The 21,458-nt window shown below is 43.8% G+C and overlaps 1 protein-coding gene across 2 annotated transcripts in view; it reads right to left on the bottom strand.

Moving 5' to 3' along the window:
• Positions 1-21,458, bottom strand: part of IGF2BP2 (insulin like growth factor 2 mRNA binding protein 2) — a 196,584-nt gene that overhangs the window by 12,281 nt on the left and 162,845 nt on the right. The window contains exons 8-12 of one of the 2 annotated variants that reach the window (XM_003894711.5): positions 19,465-19,587; positions 18,953-19,088; positions 15,929-16,057; positions 2,320-2,388; positions 1,254-1,370 (exon numbers count right to left, since the gene is read on the bottom strand). In XM_003894711.5, coding sequence (XP_003894760.1) covers positions 1,254-1,370; positions 2,320-2,388; positions 15,929-16,057; positions 18,953-19,088; positions 19,465-19,587 — 574 coding nt within the window. The remainder of the gene's footprint in view (positions 1-1,253; positions 1,371-2,319; positions 2,389-15,928; positions 16,058-18,952; positions 19,089-19,464; positions 19,588-21,458) is intronic. The other variant, XM_003894712.5, reaches the window with a different exon arrangement.

Raw genomic sequence — 21,458 nt, 5'->3', positions numbered from 1 at the left:
TCTCTGCTGAACAAGAGGGGGATTTGATGAGATGGTCCCTCAAGTCCCTTTTAGTTGAAATGGTCCCTTCTCCTGCCGGCATCTCAGATTGCAGGACTGAAAGCTGGGCAAGGCCCAAGGGCTGCAGCCAGCTGGGGGCGTTTTCCACACTTTACTCCGCCTACCCTCAGGGGTCAGGCCAGCACCTGCCTATCTGCCTAGGCTGGCATCTCACCTGCAGCAGGCCTGCTGGGCACAAGGGCCCCCACACCTCAGGGCTCTCATCCTGTCTGTCCACTCTGCAGATGAGATAAATGAGGCCTGAGAGGGAAAATGATTCACCAAAATGAAATTCTCTGATGGTCTCAGTGCAACCCTTGTTCTGTACTACTCAGAATATTTTTTGTTTTTTCTCTAGCACACTTGCTGTGGGAGAAATTCCAGCTCTTCCTGAGGAGAAAGTGTAAGCATTCTTTCTCTCCAAGTCATGAGACTTCTCATTTGGAATTCTGGGTTGTCCCATGGTAGCAAATTATTTTGCATAACAACAAAAACTCTGTTTCCGAAAATGTTTCATGAGGCTTGGGACGTGCTCAGCATTCTGCCCGTGAGTCAGAGCTGATAGCTGGTCTTGGAGCAGGACCAGGGGCAAATAATCCTCCCCTTTCAGCTTCTCTGATGATTCTCCACACTGTGCTCAAGGAGGCAGGATGTGGGCCTGGAGATGCAGCCACGTCTGCATTTGCAGCCTTTCCATAAGTCAAGGACCTTCCTTCCTGAGCTGCTCTGCTCAGGCTGGGCTGCTTATTCAGTTAGATCCTCAGCTTTTGTTTATGATTTTATCATTGCTTTTAAAGAGTTTTTTATTCATATTATTTTCTCATAGTTCAGGGCCTGTGAAGTGGAGACTCATTAAAGCACTGTACACTGATACCTGCTAAGTTATCACTTCACTGCAGTCCCTTCCATTAGTTTGGGAAAATCCTCATCCTTTCTTTATCTTCTTGAGGACAACAATGATAAAAACAAAAAGGACTGGATTGGGTTGTTGGCTACTAACATTTTTTTCTAATTCAGTGGTTAGTTGAAGAGTAAAGGAACAAGAAAAGGAAAGATGAGAGCGGACGGGGATAGTCCTGGGGCAAATGTTCTAGATCCCTGTGGGATTCTGTCTCTGCATGGTGTGGCACTGCCTGGGACTGAGAGGGCACAAGGGACGTGGGGTGAGGGGAGGTGGTAGAAAGGGCCACAAGGGCCATCGGGAGCAGCCTCACCTTGATGGAGGCTCCGGCGAATCTCGCCAGTTGTTTGATGTGTGCCCCCTTCTTCCCGATGATGGCGCCCACAGCCTGGGTTGGGATGAAGAGATTCACAACCTCCTGCTCTGGATACTGGGAGGGCAAAAAAGACAAGACAGAAGACATCATTCCAACTGGGCTCTCTCCTCCAGGCACTCCACAGGTGCCAAGCGCCTTACCATGAACCCCAGTGTGGGAAGGCCCCGCCACCCAAGGAAATGGCCAAAATGGTGCACGGGATCTTTCTGCGGCCTGCGGCTCTGCAGGTGTGAAGCCTGAGGAAGGGACCTGAGCACAGGCAGCACTCATGACAGTCAAGGGCATTCTCCTCTTGAGCATCTCAATTTGTTGGATTCCAAAAGCTGTCTGTTCACAGGTTTTCTGTCTTATACAAATGTGATCTGTATCTCTCCTGTGTCTTCATCCAACAAATGAAAACAGCTATTAAACATACCTGGCCTGCAGACAGCCCCAAGGCATTCTGATGAAGGGAATGGAAAGCTGCCCAACCCACCTGGTATCCAGAGAAGCATTTTCACAACTAAACCTGCCCTGACCTGGCTGCATGGTGACTGCCCAGGAAAATGGGGTGAACCATCCCTCCTGGGACCCTGTGACAAAAGGCAGAGGCTCTTGGGCAAGGCTGCCAGGGTTCCTTGCAAATGGGGTCTGTGCAAATGACGTTCACCTCATTTGCTAGACTTTGTTCAAAGATCTTTGGAAACTCTGCTTTTCAGTGCCAACAGCACCTCCTCATCTGGCCTGCTTGCCCATCTGCAGCAGCTCCTGCGACCTGTGAGGTGTGCGAGCATCCACAGGACTGTGCAACAGGAACGGCACAGGCCTCTGAAAAACCTCAAGGACACTCGGGTGCTGGGGAGTTTGGCGTGCTCATGCTTTGAGGTGTGTCACTCCCAGGACGACCCAGAACCACAGGAGACAGGACCTGCACTATGAACATTCACTGGTCATCAAGGGCCATGTGGGCCCAGCCCCAGGAAAAGGAAAAGTGGAAGATGCAGCTGAACTGAGGGGCACTTACGGAGTGATGATGCGGGAACGGGCCAAACTGGTGATGGGGGTACAGGCTGGAAAAGTATCCGGAGTGGGTCTGCAGCATGAGAGAAAGAGTCAGTGGGCGGGTGCCCTCAGGGACCATCAGTGTCCTCAAGGAGGCAAGATTTCCCACGTGTGACACAGACTCTCTGTGGCATCAGCTGGCTCCACTGTCGTGTCTACACACCTGTCCCTCTGTGTCTCAGATCTCTGCTCCACCTTTCCCACTGAGACCACTGAATGCTTGGCAAGATGTCCCCTGGTTGCAGTGGCTCCTGGGCTAAATGTTCATTATTTCTAAACTGAGTCATGTTTGAGGCTTCCTAGGAACATACCAGCGGTGTGAACGCACTCACACATACACACATACACCCACTGACACTTGCACCCACACACTCTTTGAACCTGCCCTCGGGTGGAGAGACGGGGCCAGGGCCTTCCACTTTCTGGGGAATGATGAGTCGTAGACGAAAAAGAACAGAGTGTGCTGGACAATACCCAAGAGCTATTCACAACAAGCAAATGTGTTCCTGGGGAGACAGATCAGTCAGCTCCATCAGAGAATTCTAGAAGGAATGGAAAGAATCCTGAGAAGGGAGAAATGTAAAAGGAGACTGAGCTTTGGGAATCTGAAATGGGAGGATCACTTGTGTCCAGGAATTTGAGACTAGCCTGGGTAACATAGAGAGACCCATCTCTATAAAAAACAAAAATAGGCCGGGCGCGGTGGCTCAAGCCTGTAATCCCAGCACTTTGGGAGGCCGAGACGGGCGGATCACGAGGTCGGGAGATCGAGACCATCCTGGCTAACACGGTGAAACCCCGTCTCTACTAAAAAAATACAAAAAACTAGCCGGGCGAGGTGGCAGGCGCCTGTAGTCCCAGCTACTCGGGAGGCTGAGGCAGGAGAATGGCGTGAACCCGGGAGGCGGAGCTTGCAGTGAGCTGAGATCCAGCCACTGCACTCCAGCCTGGGCGACAGAGCGAGACTCCGTCTCAAAAAAAAAAATAAAATAAAAAAAATAAAAATAAAAAATTAGCTGTGTGTGGTAGGGCGCACTCTGGTCCTAGCTACTCAGGACGCCAAGGTGGGAAGATCACTTGAGCCTGGGAATTTGAGGCTGCAGTGAGCTATGATTGCACCACTGCACTGGTGCTGTGCCTGGGTGACAGAGCAACGCCCTGTCTCCATAAGAAAAAAGAGAGAGACTGAGAGAGGAGAGAAAGAAAATGAATGTGGAGAGAGAGAAGCAGGGAACAGGAGGGCAGATATGGACAGAAAAAAAGTAGAGCTATTAAGAAAACAGAAATTTATAAACTAGCTGCTTTTATTTATTTATTTTTGAGATGGCATTTCACTCTTTTGCCCAGGTTGGAATGAAGTGGCATGATCTTGGCTCACTGCATCTTCCACCTCCCTGGTTCAAGTGATTCTCCTGCCTCAGCCTCCCGAGTAGCTGGGATCACAGGTGCCTGCCACCATGCCTGGTTAATTTTTTGTATTTTTTTTTTTCTTTTTTTGAGACACAGCCTCGCTTTGTGGTCCAGGCTGGAGTGCAGTGGCCAGATCTCAGCTCACTGCAAGCTCTGCCTCCCGGGTTTACGCCATTCTCCTGCCTCAGCCTCCTGAGTAGCTGGGACTACAGGTGCCCGCCACCACGCCCGGCTAGTTTTTTGTATTTTTTTTTTTTTAGTAGAGATGGGGTTTCACTGTGTTAGCCAGGATGGTCTCAATCTCCTGACCTCGTGATCCACCCATTTCAGCCTCCCAAAGTGCTGGGATTACAGGCTTGAGCCACCGCGCCCGGCCCCAATTTTTTGTATTTTTAGTAGAGATGGGGTTTCACCATGTTGGCCAGGCTGGTCTCATACTCCTGACCTCAGGTGATCCACCCACCTCAGCCTCCCAAAATGACAGGATTATAAGCGTGAGCCACTGCACCCCGCCAAGTAGCTGCTTTTTACTGAATAAGTACTGTGTACTAGATACTAACATAGATGTTTTGTGTCCATTCATAAACTCTTTTAATCCTCACAAGAGTCCTATGAGAGGAAACTGTCTGATTTGATTTTTTTTTTTTTTTTTTTTTTTTGAGATAGCATTTCACTCTTGTAGACTAGGCTGGAGTGCAGTGGCGTGATCTCAGCTCACTTCATCCTTCACCTCCCAGGTTCAAGTGATTCTCCTGCCTCATCCTCCCAAGTAGCTGGGATTACAGGCATGTGCCACCAAGCTCAGATAATTTTGTATTTTTAGTAGAGACAGGGTTTCACCATGTTGGTCAGGCTGGTCTTGAACTCCTGACCTCAAGTGATCCACCTGCCTCGGCCTCCCAAAGTGCTGAGGTTACAGGCGTGAGCCACCACGCCTGGTCTGATATATTCTTACAGGCAGAACGCTGACCTGAGTCAGCAGAATCGTTAGCTGTGCTTTACATAAGGCTGGGTCAACACTGACATCACTGCTCCAGGAAAGGAGGTGAACAGCTCTGGGCACCATGGAACCAATTCCCGCAGGCCCACCCTGCCAGATAGTCCCCCAGGAAGACGATTCCAACAGCGGTCAGACGTGGCCGAGGCTTGGAGTCTGGTGGCCCAGCTTTCATTTGAGGACCCCTGAGCAAATCTCACAGTGACGGGCATGCCCTCCATCCCCCAAATCTCCTGAAGGTTAGAACGTTGCCTTATGACCCAATAGGGACAAAATGAAACCGTTGCCCTTTTTGAGCTTGGAGGGAGAAGGCAGAGATGTGAACAACTTGAGGAGCTGTAGGTTACCAGCCACGCAGCCGGCGACAGAGCTCTACTTAACATGGCTGTGGTGCTAGCCTTGCTTTGACTTGGAAAGGGGCTGCAGCGGTCCCTCATGCCCACAAGAGGGCGCTAAGAGATCAGCAGTCTCCTGGCAGCCTCAAGTTTTGCAGGAAGGTGGGTGAAGCAGTTTCTCTTGGCTCTGCTTCTTTCTTAAGGACCCCCTGGAAAGAACATCAGCTCCAGAGCTTTCTCTGCAGGTCCGTGTCCTGGGCCATGAAGAGCTGGGGAAGAATTCATGCAACTCCTCTGCACAAAACTCTACTCTGGGAAAAGGGCACTTCAGCCCTCCTCCCGCCTGAAGAATCGTTCCTTCAGGTCTCACCTCAGAAATAGTAATTCCTTTGAACTATGACTTACCATTTCCTTACAAAACTCATGTGAGGCCGGGAATAGACAAGCCACAGTGTAGCTCCTATTTGGGGTTCAAATACTTCTCACATAAATACTATCAAATTTAGACTTCCTAGGAACTCAGGGTAAGAAAGAGATCTTTAAAATTAGCTGTCAAAGGATAAAAAGGACAAATTCTCTTTTATTCATGAGTCACAGCTGGAAAATTGTCACAGGGAAAAAATCTTGAACTCTGCAATTAGGAGCTTGTTTGCAGCGAAGGCTCTGCCGTTAGCCCCTGTGTATAGAAGTTCATTTTTGGAGTCAGAAGATCTGAGTCTCTGAACCACTACCTCTGCAAGTTGGATAAAATTATTTAACCTTTCTGAGCCTTATCCACAAACAGACTCAAATAATATCTAGTTCTTATAGTATTGTTGTGAGGGTTTGTTCATTCATTCATTCAAAAGGCATTTGAGGCCAGGCACGGTGGCTCACGCTTGTAATCCTAGCACTTCGGGAGGCTGAGGCGGGCGGACTATTTGAGGTCGGCAGTTCAAGACCAGCCTGGCCAACATGGCAAAACCCCATCTCTAGTTAAAATACAAAATTAGCCAGGCATGGTGGTGGGCACCTGTAATTCCAGCTATTCAGAAGGCTGAGGCGGGAGAATCGCTTGAACCCGGGAGACAAGAGGTTTCAGTGAGCCGAGATCATGCCACTGCACTCCAGCCTGGGTGACAGAGAGAGACTCCATCTCAAAAAAAAAAAAAAGTGTCTTATCAGAGCGTACTTTCTAATGCCCATTCCCTTCCCATACTTTTTTTTTTTTTTTTTTTAAAAGACTGACTAGCTCTGTTGCCCAGGCTGGAGTGCAATGGCATGATCTTGGCCCACTGCAAACTCTGCCTCCCGGGTTCAAGCGATTCTCCTGCCTCAGCCTCCTGAGTAGCTGGGATTACAGGTACCCACCACCATGGCCAGCTAATTTTTGTATTTTTAGTAGAGACAGGGTTTCACCATGTTGGCCAGGCTAGTCTCGAACTCCTGACCTCAGGCGATCCTCCCACCACGGCCTCCCAAAGTGCTGGGATTACAGGTGTGAGCCACTGCAGCTGGCTCATTTTTTTGCATTTTTAGTAGAGACAGGGTTTCACCATGTTGGTCAGGCTGATCTTGAACTCCTGACTTCAAATAATCCATCTGCCTCGGCCTCCCAAAGTGCTGGGATTACAGGAGTGAGTCACCATATCCGGCCCCATTCCCATACTTTCTATTAGGTGATGTCTATAGCCTCAAATGGAAGGGGGTTTTCAAATCTTGCTTATTTATAATGGTCAGAAAAAGTAACTTGGCAATGACTCAAATAACCATTTTAATGGGAAAGCAGGCTGTAGTCATCTGTCATCTGGTTCAAGGCCCCGAGGGATAGGGAGGTTGGTAGGGAACCCTGACCCTGATGTGGCCGTTAGACTCACTGTCCCGGTTCAAGAGTCTCACCTATTTTATGAGGGAGGAGCTACTTTATTTTTGAGTGTTTCAAAAGCATTTTGGGGAGGGGGAAAGGAGGTGTGGTGGTGAAGGCACTCCTGCCAGGTGCGTCCTCACCCCCTGGCCCCCCACCCACTAACTGAGAGGCAGAGGGAGGTGGGTAATTATTATCCACAGGCTTGTTTCAAACTCTCAACTTCAGGAACACTGGTGTCTGCCTTTTCTCTGAGTTTGACTCTTCTCGGGGGTAGGTACAGGAGTATATATCAAACACACTTGTGAAAATTAGAAAAGGGAATTATAAACAGCAGAGCCTCCTTTTCCTGGGAGAACTGCAGGGTTCAAGCTGCAATGTGTGACCATCTGATACACAATTTAGGTGATATTCTGAAGCATGAAGAAATCAGGGGATGAGAAGAGTGGAGGGTGGGAAAGGCGAGAGTGCAGAGGGCAAGGACCAGGCATAGGAATTATGTTTCATTGATCTTTTGTATTGTATTTTTCATTCCAATTTCACTTATTTCCACCCTGATCTTTATTACTTCTTTTCTTCTACTAATTTTGCTGTTGATATGATATATTACATTGATTTGATTTGCATATGTCAAACCATCCTTGCATCCCAGGGATAAATCCCACTTGGTCATGACGAATGGTCTTTCTAATGTACTGTTGAATTCAGTTTGCTAGCATTTTAAAGCATATATATGAATTATGTTCAAATATTTAAATAGTTTTAGTGTGATAACAGAGTGATACCAGACTGCAAAGCTGGCAGGTGCTCCCTCTGGGCACCAGGGACATGGGCCTTAGGAAGGGGCGACGACTTGGCCAGAGGGTTCAGTGTTGTGACATAGCTTTCTAAGATGCAGATGGTGCACTGCTCTATGCCAGCTTGTCAAAGTGTCTCCTTAAGTGGAGCTGCCTGTCCTGCTCTGTGTGTTCTCACGGGACAACCTTAGAAGCTGGAGGGAGCTAGGAAATGGTGAGCCAGCAAGAGGTAGAGCCAAGATGTTAACACAGATCTCTGTGTCTGCCTCTGCAGCCCAAGATCTAAACCACTGCACTCACTGCTGAGCTCCCCTGGGACATTCTAAACTCACTGGTTCAGGTGGGGTCTGGGGAGCATGCTAAGAAAAAACTCCCCTTAGGATTGTAATTATGCTGTTGAGTGCATTTAAATATATAAATGGACAATTAAAATCCATTAGACATATATAAAGAATCAGCAGCATGAAGGAGAGGAGCCCAGCTGCACAAGACAAGCGAATGATCCCAGTGAGTGAATGGAGGGAGAAGGGAGAGCTTTTTACAAAATTGTGATTTGATCTCCTAGTGAGATTCAAGAGGACAGTGCCTCAATGATTTGTATATAGACTGCTATGAGAAATGAACAATCAGAGAACCAGAGTGACCCTGGATATGAAAAACATGGTTAAGTAAAAACTCAGTAGAGGACGTGTAAATAGTAGGGAAGACACTGCTGAAAAGCCCATCAGTGCACGGGACTGTTAAACCACACAAAACCAAGACAAAGAGTGGGAAGTGGACAGACACAAAGAGTAGAGTGAGGTTTGCTATAACTCTCCTCTTCTGGAGTGGGAACTCCATAAGGAGAAAATAAAGTGGATGGCAGAGAAGCAACACTAAAATTAATTACGGAAGGAAAACATTCTCCTGAGCCAAAGAAAAACACGGATCTTTAGATCAAAGCACTCAGATTCAGATTCCTGAATTCCAAGGGTACAGGCAAATTATTACAAAAAGCAAAAAAACTTATAGACACCAGGGGGCAAAAAAAAAGGACAGGCGTGGTGTTGTGCACCTGTAGTCCCAGCTACTCAAGAAGCTGAGGCAGGAGCATCGCTTCAGCCCAGGAGTTCAAGACTGCAGTGAGCTGGGATCACACCACTGCACTCCAGCCTACTAGATGACAGACAGAGCAGGACCCTGTTTCTTAAAAAAAAAAAAAAGAAAAAGAAGAAGAAGAAGAAGAAAAAAGATATCTACAAAAGAAACAGTGCTAGAAGTAACATTAGAGTTCTAAAGTAACTATGGGCTGGGCGTGGTGGCTCACGCCTGTAATCCCTGCACTTTGGGAGGCCAAGACAGGCAGATCACTTGAGGTCAGGAGTTCAAGATCAGCCTGGCTAAAATGGCAAAATCCCATCTCTGCCAAAAATAGAAGAATTAGCCAGGTGTGGGGGCACATGCCTGTAGTCCCAGCTACTTGGAAGGCTGAGGCATGAGAATCGCTTGAACCTGGGAGGTGGAGGTTGCAGTGAGCCAAGATTGCACCACCGCACTTTAGCCTGGGTGACAGAGAGACTCCGTCTCTAGAAAGATGATCGATACAGATTAGATAGATAGATAGATAGATAGACAGACAGACAGATAGAGGAACTACGACCCAAGAATTTCTACCCAGAATTCATTCACATGTGAAGGAAAAAGAAGGGCATTTTCAGATACAGAAAAAGTTTAGGAATCATACTCGTGCTATTTCTGTTAAAACTTGTTTGAGAAAATACTCCAGACATTTAACAACAAAAAATTCAAATAAATAACTCAAAAAATTGATAGGGTGTGGAACACAAGAAGCTGTCTGCAGTGAGCAATGAAACCAGTAAAAGTTTAGTTAATTCTAAATAACTGGACTATACGGTTGTGTATTTATTAAGAAAGCAAGCTTAGGCCGGGCGTAGTGGCTCACGCCTGTAATCCCAGCATTTTGGGAGGCTGAGGCAGGTGGATCACCTGAGGTCAGGAGTTCGAGGCCAGCCTGGGCAACATGGTGAAACTCCGTCTCTACTAAAAATACAAAAATGAGCCTAGCGTGGTGGTGGGCACCTGTAATCCCAGCTGGGAGGCTGTGGCAGGAGAATTGCTTAAACTCGGAGGCAGAGGTTACAGTGAGCTGAGATCATGCCACTGCACTCTAGCCTGGGCGACACAGCAAGATTCCATCTCAATAACTAACTAAATATATATATATGTGTGTGTGTGTGTGTGTGTGCATGTATATATATATATATATATATTTTTTTTTTTTAAAGAAATTAGGAGAGAGAAGTAACCACAAGTTTGGATATTTAAAAGGCAACAGTCTGTTTTGTATCACTTTATATCAATACACATAAAAAGAAAAATTAAGTGGAAAAAATTTATACTTTCATAGGAAAATATAAATGAACAAAATCAAGTTAAAAACTTAAAAAATAAAGCCAGATCTGTATCTCAGTATAAGTCAAGATAAATTCCCCATGAATTGCAGACATACACAATCCTCCAAAGCCAACAACTAAAAACTAGTGTAAGAAAACATGGGCCAGGTGTGGTGGCAAGTGCTTGTAGTCCCAGCTATTGAGGAGGCTGAGGCGGGAGGATTGCTTGAGCCCAGGAATTCAAGGCTGTAGCGTGCTATAATTGTGCATGTGAACAGTTACTGTACTCCAGCCTGGGCAACATAGCACAATCTCTTACACAAAGAAAAAGAAAATACGGGAGAATATTTTATTTTTGCAGTCTTGGATGGGAGAAGGCTTTTTTCCTTAGCATGACGTCAAAGGTCAGAAACTCAAAAGGAAAATATCAATCATTTTACTACCTTAATTTTTAAGTTTTCTGCATGAATTCTGGTGGAGAGAAATCTGTGAATATTTAAAATACATATACGCTTTGAAATAATAATTCCAGTCTTAGAGAATTTACTTTCAGATATACATACTCACACACTTGTGCAAAGATTTATGTAGAGGCACTCCTCACTGTATTGTGTTTGGCTTTATTGCACCTTGCAGATAATCGTGTTTTTTACAAACTGGAAGGCTGGTGGCAACCCTATGTCACACAAGTCTATTGGTATCATTTCTCCAACGGTACATGCTCACTTTGTGTTTCTGTGTCTGCGTTTTTAAGCAATATTTTTAAATTAAGGTATGGATATTGTTGTCTTCTCAGACATAATGCTATTCCACACTTAACAGACCACAGTATAGTGTAAACACAACTTTTATATGAACTGGGAAACAACAAAAAAAAAAGTGTAACTTGTTTTATCATGTTATTCACTTTACTATGGAGGCCTGGAAATGAATCCACAGTATCTTCAAGATATGCCTGTAAAGATACTGATTTTGACATTGTCTGTAATACTAATAACTTGGAATCAACCCAAATGTGTAAAACTAGTGTGCTGGTTACAAAAATGATGATAAACTCATTTAATGGAATATTATGCAGCCATTAAATAAAACTAGGTCTAGCTATGGAAAGATGCCCATAATATGTAAAAACAAAAGTTGTAATTCCCTGTGTACAGCATAATTTCATTTGTATTTTTTAATAATATGTTTGTATATACGCCGAGAAAACTTTTTTATAACTACTACACTTCTAGGGAGGGGGTATTGGGTGAAATTTGGATGAAAGAAGTAAGGCTAAAGGGAAATGTTTACATTTAACTTCAAACAGAAGTTCATTCGAGATATATATATATATATATATAGTGAACTACATATATAGTTAAGTGGGAATTCTGTGTATGACAAAGTTGGCATTTTAAGTTGAACTATGAACTACTGTTCACTATAAATGAACATATATATAATATATATAATACTGTTCACTATAAATGAACATATATATAATATATATTATATATAAATGAACATATATATAAATGAACATATATATAAAATATAAAACATATAATTATTTATGACATAAGACACTACAAATAAAGCAAAGAGAGTATTTGTTGAAAATATTTACAACATGACAAGCGGTTAGCAGCCTTTATATGTAATTAGCTATGATGAATCATTAAGAAAAAGATGAAATAAAAAGATGATGATAATAGCAGCTATGATTTACATAGCAGTTACTGTATGTAGGTTTTAACTGACTTAATTACCCTCATAACCATCCCCTAATGTAGGTACTATTATTTCTCCCAGATCTGAAGAGCTTAAGTCACTTGCTCAAAGTTAAAAACAGCAAGTGACAGTGTAGAAATTCAAATGCACACAGTCTGCTCTAGAACCTAAGTTATATTACTTCTCAATAGACTGAGGGGCCAAAAATACAGAAAGCAACTTATCAGAGAGAACAAAAATGGCCAATACAAAATTTTTCAGTCATATAATAATAATTTTAAAAACCGCATATTTTAAAATATCAGACTGTGAGGAATAATTGGGAGTGCTGGTGTGGAAGAAAAAGTCCTGCTCTGTTACACACACTCTTGATGGGAATGAAAAGTAATATACCTTTTTTGTATCAAAATTGTGTACTATGTATCAGCATAGAAAATGTACACATTCTTTGATTCTATTTCCAGGAAATTATTCTGAGGAAATAATTGGATAAATGAATCAAGATGTATACACACAAGGATTTCCATTCCAGAGTTAAAAATTGGGGGAAAAACTATAAATCACGTATAAATATACACACACACACACACATGCACATACCTACACAGAAACACTGCTTATATCTAGGTTAAGAAAAAACTTGCACTTTCTGCATTTCTGTATGATTTGCTGCTTTTTTTTTTTTTTTTTTAGGATCAGAGAAATGTGGTTTTTTTGTTTTTTTGTTTTTTGTTTTTTGTTTTTTTTTTTTTTTTTTTTTTTTTTTGAGACGGAGTCTCGCTCTGCCGCCGGGGCTGGAGTGCAGTGGCCGGATCTCAGCTCACTGCAAGCTCCGCCTCCCGGGTTTGCGCCATTCTCCTGCCTCAGCCTCCCAAGTAACTGGGACTACAGGCGCTCGCCATCTCGCCCGGCTAGTTTTTTGTATTTTTTAGTAGAGACGGGGTTTCACCGTGTTCGCCAGGATGGTCTCGATCTTCTGACCTCGTGATCCACCCGTCTCGGCCTCCCAAAGTGCTGGGATTACAGGCTTGAGCCACCGCGCCCGGCCTGTTTTTTGTTTTTTGGAAAATTCAAAAGTACATACTCCCTGCTTCTTAAATACTATCCACATATTACTTTTATAACCAGAAAAACAGTAAAAAAAAAAAAAAAAAAAAAAAAAAAAAAGTGGTAAAGTTTTCATATACACACATATGTATTAAAAATTCCAGAGTTCGGAGACCAACCTAGGTGTGGATGAGCCAGTTATAAGGAGGGACACAGACTCCCTGACCTTTGGATGGTAAAAGCAAAAGTATTAGAGCTTTGTGATATATAAAAGCAACCAAGAAATATCTTGGTTCCTTGAAATCTGAATGCCTATGTGACAGGAAAACAACACTGTCAGTATTTAAAGTGTCTCCACCACCCTATGCTGCTGTTCTCAGGAGTCCTGGGCCCACCAGGGAAGCCTACAAGCCTGTGGTGTGGACTTCCCAGGTATTGCTCCAGGAATAGCCTAGGTCCTGCACAGGTGGGCAGTGAGGGCCGTCTCCATGCCGTTGGACCTGCACTTCTGCAGCTGCATGAAGGAGATGTCTGCAGAAGCCATCATGTCTCAGACAGTCAGGGCAACTGGATTAGAATCTACTCTAATATTGACCCATGGGATCAAGATCCGAATTACCTGGTTGTTTTTGTTTTGTTTTGTTTTTAGTTTAACAATTTTTAATTTAAAACCTATTTTATGAATAACAGGAACCACATATTTTAGCAAAATGGTTATTCTACTATTTTAGTAAAAATCTGAGATGCAAAGGAAGCTTTCCAACTGGCAAAACCTATTTTCAAGTTTAGAAATATTCTGCTATCAAAAGAAAAATTATCTCCTTGTTAAATTTAGTTCAGGGGTCAGCAAACTTTTTCTGTAAAGTTCTGTAAAGAAGCAAATCATAAATATTTTAGGCTTTGTGGCTCATGTGATCTGTATGCACCTACTCAGCTCTGCCACTACAGGGGGAAAGCAGGAATAGATAATATGTATATAAACGACCGTGGCTGTGTCCCCTAAAAACCTTTATTGATGAAAATAAATGGTGAGCTAGATTTGGTCCTCAGGTTGTAGCATGCTCACTCCTATATTTGAGATTACCAATTTAATTTTATTTATTTATTTATTTTTGAGACAAAGTCTCACACTGTCGCCCAGGCTGGAGTGCAGTGGCATGATCTCAGCTCACCGCAACCTCCACCTCCCGGGTTCAAGTGATTCTCCTTGCCTCAGCCTCCCAAGTAGCTGGGATTACAGGCATGCACCACCACACCTGGCTAACTTTTGTAGTTTTAGTAAAGACGTTTCACTATGCTGGCTAGGTTGGTCTTGAACTCCTGACCTCAGGTGATCTGCCTACCTCAGCCTCCCAAAGTGCTGGGATTACAGGCGTGAGCCATCATGCCTGGCCTAGATTACCAATTTTAGAATTGGTCTAATTTATTATGCTCTTTTTCTCTCCCCACTTATATTACCTATACTGAGAGGGTAGCCTAACGTTTGAGATTATCTTCTGTGGGGCTGTATGTACCGCCTCTCTCCCAAGAAATGATACGTGCCTCAATGCCACTTAATTGTAACTCACTGGGCCATTCTCGGATCTGACAGCAAAAATATGGGGATGTGAAACTCTCAAGCTATTCTTACTGCTTGGCACAGCCATGTGACTGACAGCTGCCACAATCCCTCGTACTGCATCTTTAGGCTGCTCAACACACAAGGCTCAGTGTCAGTCCCCTCCTTCAGTTTAAGGGGAAATGGATTTAACTAAAGAGGTGGTATGGAGAGATTTATAAATAACTCAGGGTGCCAGGCACCTGTAATCCCAGCACTTTGGGAGGCCGAGGCAGACAGATCACAAGGTCAGGAGATCGAGACCATCCTGGCCAACGTGGTGAAACCCCTTCTTTACTAAAATTAGGTGGGTGTGGTGGTATGTGCCTGTAATCCCAGCTACTTGGGAGGCTGAGGCACAAGAATCACTTGAACCTGGGGCGGAGGTTGCAGTGAGCCAAGATTGTGCCATTGCACTCCAGCCTAGCGGCAGAGCAAGACTCCACCTCAAAAAAAAAAAAAAAAAAGACTCAGAAGAGTCATATATAAGCAGGAATGCAGAATGTGTGCATATATGTGACTGAGGATGTGGGTGTCAGTGTGTGACTGCATTTTGTTGGCAGGATGGCACAGGGGATTCATCCTGTCTCTCCACTGATAACCCAAAAAACGACTGGGAATTCACACAATGGGAAGCCTACCCCAGAAAGCACTTCTCAAAAGAACAGAATGGCTGAGGCAATGTTCACCCACCCAATTCTTCCCATTTAAACAGCATAAACATTGGGGGAAAGAAAGTTTGCTTTAAAAATAAGCAGTCTGTGTAGAGAAAAATTAGGAATCAAAAAAAGCTATCAAGCATCCTGAGCCCCAATTTGATAATGCATTAATCTTGAATAATGCTTGTGAATGAAAACAGTAAGTAAAACACTCATAAAATTCACATTTCTTCTGTTGTGAACAAATACTTATTGAGAACTTACTAAATACCAGGCATTGTGCTAAGTGTTTAGATATAAACAATGTATGTAATATTTTCTTTTAAAAATTGCCTATTAATAAACAATACATTTGACTTGTAAACATAGGTAGAAGCTGCACATGTATGTATGTAGATATATATCTCTCTAAGAATCATCCAGGTACCCTATATACTTTAACAAATGACCAACACTCAAGAAATGTTCTTATTTGAGCTAACAAGTCCTTTTTTTATAATAAATTAGCTTCTAGTTGATGAATTTGCTGTGAGTTTCTTTCTTTGCTAGTTGTGACATACTATATTTAAGAACATGTGTTTAGAGGATGGTTTAATATTAAGTTAGTTGCCCATTAGGAAGAAGTCCTAAGAAATGTTGAGTTCAACCTACATTGGATTCATCTCTACTCGAGCATGGCCTTTAAATGAAAGCTTCCGTTCTGATTCCACATAGCAGAGTCATGCTGCTGCCTGGAGGTGCCCAGCGCATAAGCAAACCTCCACAAGCTGAGCTACTTACAGCGAAGGGGTGGTAGGGGGCAGCGGGGGGAGCTCCGCGGGGCCCTGCTGGTGGAGATAGCACGGACAGTCCTGTTGAAAAGATGCCAAGTGCGCTGAGGTTCAACCCTGGGATCAGATTGGCTTGTTGCTGGGAATAGAAATGGAGAAAAAAGATGAAGGGAGGAGACCAGAGAGGCCCGCACGCCTGGGTCAACCTCCCTCTCTTGTCTGAATGGCACCAGCGTCTCCCAATCAGCTCTGCCCAGGCTCTTCCTACCCTGTATCAGAGGTGGGTGCCACATCTCAACCTGACCATGGTGTTCCTTCAAGGCTTCTCTGCCACCCTTGGGCATGTCTACATATCTTATCATGGAAAATGAGGCTCTTCCTGGGGATGGCAGCCACCTTGCCAGCCTCACCCCTGCTAACCCTTCATCTCCAACCTGGTCAGTCCTGTTCCCTAAATACCTCTGAGCCCCTGCACATGCTATTTATTTCCTAGGCAAGGAAGTGCCTTTCTCCTTTCTCACCTGGCTAAGTCCTACTGACTTGCAGGTTTCACTTGAGCAGAGATGACCCTTCATGCAGGAAGCTTTCTTTCATCCCAAAGCTCAGCTCGAATGCCCTGTCTGTGCTCTCCAGCACTCCTGTTTCCCTATGCCAGCACTCATTACATGGTATGTGAACAGCTTGTTTAGTTACCTCTTCCCCTTTTAGTCCAGAATTTCCTTGCAGACAGAGACTGTCTTACTTAGTGTTGTGTTCTCAGTGCCTGGTACATAGTAAGTACTCGATAAATATTCGTTGAATGACTGTTTAAAACAAATTGGATTAACAGTGTTTTCCAACTCTATCCATGGAAAGATCAGATCCTTCACATGATGTAAAGTCCCACATACGTAAACTCCATTATCCAGCTTAGGGATGGTTTACAACTTTGTCTCTCTGCTATTTAGTTGTTGGCTTTGTGATCATCTTGCTTGCTTATTTTACATTTCTACATGGGGATGGTCACACAGGCTGGGGGGGTTTTAACCATACAGGTCTTCAGAGGCAGAGGAACGTGGTCACCCATTCCCTGAACATGAAGCAATTTCCTAACATTTTCTATTTTCTTATTTTTGGCTACATTCACTCTGTAACTTGCCTTTTTTTAAAGAACGTTTGGAATAGCAGGGCTCATATCCTTCGTCTTTACCTCATTTTGTCTATAAGATGTGGTAATTTTGTTATTCACCTACCAGTGCATGACTTTGGCACAGACAAGAATGAACCTAAGTGGTAAGCTCAGGTGAAGATGTATGAATCACTCAGACCCTTCTGTAGCTTTTCCAGGTGTTCACAGAAAGAGATGTTTATCATAAGATGTCAAGAACCCACAGGAAGAAGATGAGATTGTCAGATGATACTTCCACAAATATATCCAAACATGGGGTGAAGACCACACTGCAGTCTCCTGCTCTAGCTCTTCTCATCACGCCCCATAATTATCACGTGATGTGGGCTGCTAAGGTGGGGGTCGGGGTGAGGTGGGGACAGATTCTGGGCTGCAGTAGAGGGTACAGCAGAAAGTGCTGCAGTGAGGGACTTGGGCTTAATCTATAGAGTGCTTTGTCCACATTTATTTCTCTAGGAAATATTATCAGGTCTGAGATTTGCTTCAAGGTCATCCAACAGGTATGAACAGTGGATGTGGATGAGGATTTAGAGGAAACAAAACAGACGGTGAGTTGATAACTGCAAAAGGTGGATTATGGGTATATGAGGGCTTATTGAAGCATCCTTTTCACTTCTGTATATGTCCGAAAAATCTAATTAAAAAGTGAAAAAATTTACTCCTCTGAGCTGAGCTGGACTTTTGCTGATGGCCAAATATTTTAAAGGATTTTTTTTTTTTGAATGCCAGATCGGCGTCTCCCCATTAAGAATAAAAATTAGGTAGCAATCACAGGAAGGACAAACCTAATTGAGTCTGCTACAAATACACAGTAAAGGCTCAAGTGGTTGACAACATTTATCAGACAATCTAAAAGTGCGGATCAGCAAGCAAGGGAGGAAAATCAGAAGTTAACTTTAAAGCATGCGTTTTTAAAATTTCTTTTTTTTTTTTTTTTTTTTTTTGAGACGGAGTCTTGCTCTGTAGCCCGGGCTGTAGTGCAGTGGCCGGATCTCAGCTCACTGCAAGCTCCACCTCCCGGGTTTACGCCATTCTCCTGGCTCAGCCTCCGGAGTAGCTGGGACTACAGGCGCCCGCCACCTCGCCCGGCTAGTTTTTTGTATTTTTAGTAGAGACGGGGTTTCACCATGTTAGCCAGGATGGTCTCGATCTCCTGACCTCGTGATCCGCCCGTCTCGGCCTCCCAAAGTGCTGGGATTACAGGCTTGAGCCACCGCGCCCGGCCGCGTTTTTAAAATTTAAAAAGGAACAGGACAATATTACATAAGGTTCAGAAGGCTACATACATGGAAAAAAATCCCACTTTTCTAACAAGCCAGCTATTTTCATTTTTGTATGTAGCCTTCCAGTCATTCTGATCCATGTTATTTTACATAATTGTAACTTTAGTTACATACATTTATATCTTGCTTTTCTTATTTATTTATTTAGAGATGGGGTCTCACTCTGTTGCCCAGGCTGGAGTCCAGAGGCGTAATGCCCACTCACTGCAGCCTCAACCCCCAAGACTCAAGTGCTCCTCCTGCCTCAGCCTCTTGAGTAGCTGGGACTACAGATGCATGCCACCACACAGAGTCATTCTTGCTTTTCTTAATGAACATTACATCATAAGCTTTTCCTTATGTCAGTCTTCAAAGTTATAATTTTAATGTCTTCACATGATGTTGTCCCCTGCACTTATCATAATTTACTAGTTGGTTTCCTGATGATTTTAATGCCTTTATCCTAGGAAGTCAGGAAAAATTCTGCATACCTATCCTAAGGCACTTCCTGATTAGCTGAATGACAATTATTCTTAAGAGAGCCTTGAGCACTACCTGAAAACACATGTGAAAACCAGCAGAGAAGAAAGCATTAGGGACTTACATTAACAGCCAGCATATCATTTTCAAAGGCCTCCCGCAGCTTCTTCATAATCTCTATCTCAGCACTGGCACAGGCCTCAACTGTGCCCTTCACAGTGATGGTTCTTTCCGGGTTGTATATGCTCAAATCCTGCAAACTGACCCGTAAGAAGAAAAGACAAATTTTGTTTTCAACAGGAAAAATAAAATGCCAAAAAAAAAAAAAAAAAAAAAAAAGGAAAATCACAAACAAGTTTTGGCGAAGAGGGAGAAGACTCAATTCTCTCACAACACACTGTGGTGTAGAACCCCTGCCGTCCTATTTCAAATCTTACTCGTGATTTAGATAACATCCATAGTGAAAAATGTCTACCTGGTAAGTATTTACGTATTTTTTTAAAAAATGATGATGGAGATAATTGTATCACTTATGATTATATTCCCATTTTGGGAAAAGTAGGTGAATGAACTGGACCTATCAAAATGCTCAGGTGTTCCATTATTGGGCATGATTAATCTGAATAAGTGGCTTACGATGAGATTGTTATCTTGGTCCCTGTTTCATGTTCAATTTTCTTCAAATTTCTGCCTTCTTTTCCAATGAGTCTTCCAACCAAGCCATTGTGGGCCAAGATTTTCAGAGGAATCTCTTCGGCTCTAAAAGAGACAAGCAACAAGTGAACACTTTAAGATAGGTATAATGGTTGTCTCCCAAAAACCATTACCTTGCTTTTTTCTTACAAATGGAAGACATTTTGTTCAGGTACCAAGTGACGATGGGATTTAGGAGAGGCCAGGTCCCTTACCGACCCCAGTTCATGAATTTTGATTAACATAAGCCAAACCATGGTAATTCTACTCCCTTGTAGTAACTGGTTGGAAGTGGATCCATGAGGCTGATCTGGCCAGTGAGGGTATTACAAGAACTCTATTGGGTGAAGAATGTTCTCCTTGCTCTTAAAAAAAGGTACAAGGGAGAGTGACGTTAGCGAGATGACAGACGAGGAAGCCACAGGTCTCTTTCCCCCTCACAGACACCTCAAATTAACAAGAGATAGACCAGAATGCTTCTGTGAGGGCTCTAAAGATCAGCTGAGAAGCTATAATATGAAGTCCACTGTAAACTAAGAAGGCATTCCAGGCTGGGCACTGTGGCTCATGCCTGTAATTCCAGCACTTTGGGAGGCCAAGGTGGGCAATTGCCTAAGCGCCAGAGTTCGAGACCAGCCTTGGTAACATAGTGAAACACCGTCCCTACTAAAAATACAAAATTAGCCAGGCATAGTGGTGCATGCCTGTAGTCCCAGCTCCTGGGGAGGCTGAGGTAGGACTGCTTGAGTCAGGGAGGCCAAAGCTACCGTGAACCATGATCATACACCTCTGCATCCAGCCTGGGCTACAGAGCAAGACCCTGTCTAAAAACAACAACAACAACAACAACAACACCACACACCCCCCCCCCCCCCCCCCATATATAGATATAGATATATATAACGTCTTCACATGATGTTGTCCAGTGTACTTATCATAATTTACTAGTTGGTTTCCTGAATATATATATATATGTATGTATATGTGTGTGTGTATATATATATACATTTCCAGCAAAAAAGGTAAGAACATTCACAGTGTTTTCAAGGCCCCACCCCCTACATGGCATACTGAAGAGCAAAGGGGAGGAAACCCTAAAGGCTGGGCTCCTCCTTTGGGATAGAAACAAAGACTGGATTATGCATACAACATTTTGGCTTGTCTGGAAGGTGCCAGAAAAACTGGTTTTTGTGTCACTGACTCAGAGCACTGACAGGATCAGCATCAGAGTTCAGAAGCTGCTGAAAGCAGAGGCAAGCAGCATTCAAGAAATGCAGTTCTACAGTCAGACACCAGAGGGATCAAGAGATTAGAACAGTTTTGAGAGGTCCTAGAACCTCTAGCTAGGCTGATTTCAGGTATTCCACTGCCCAAAGCCAGTACACAGAGACCCTGAGAGGTGGTTGTTTTTTCAAACGCCCAAATCCCAACAAAAAAATTTACTAGGCATACAAAGAAACAGAGGAACATGACCCAATCAAGGGACCAAAATAAAACTCCCAAAAACTGACTCTAAAGAATACAGATGTACATGCTCCCTGACCAATAATTAAAAATAATTGTAAAGATGCTCAATGAGTATTTTTAGTAAGGACTAAAAATAGTCCCTACTACGTTGCCGAGGCTGATCTCAAACTCTGGGGCTTAGGCAATTGCCCACCTTGGCCTCCCAAAGTGCTGGAATTACAGGCATGAACCACGGCCCCAGCCTGGAACTCCTTCTTAGTTTACAGTGGACTTCATATTATAGCTTCTCAGCTGACTTTAGAGTCCTCACAGAAGCATTCTGGTCTATCTCTTGTTAATTTGAGGTGTCTGTGAGGGAGAAAGAGACCTGTGGCTTCCTCGTCTGTCATCTCGCTAACGTCACTCTCCCTTGTACCTTTTTTTAAGAGCAAGGAGAACATTCTTCACCCAATAGAGTTCTTGTACTGAGC

This window comes from Papio anubis, chromosome 2 (assembly GCF_008728515.1).
Source record: "Papio anubis isolate 15944 chromosome 2, Panubis1.0, whole genome shotgun sequence".
In the NCBI taxonomy this organism is placed as follows: domain Eukaryota; kingdom Metazoa; phylum Chordata; class Mammalia; order Primates; family Cercopithecidae; genus Papio; species Papio anubis.
The sequence above is the reverse complement of the archived record's forward strand: the minus strand, read 5'-3'. Positions and strand labels throughout refer to the sequence as shown.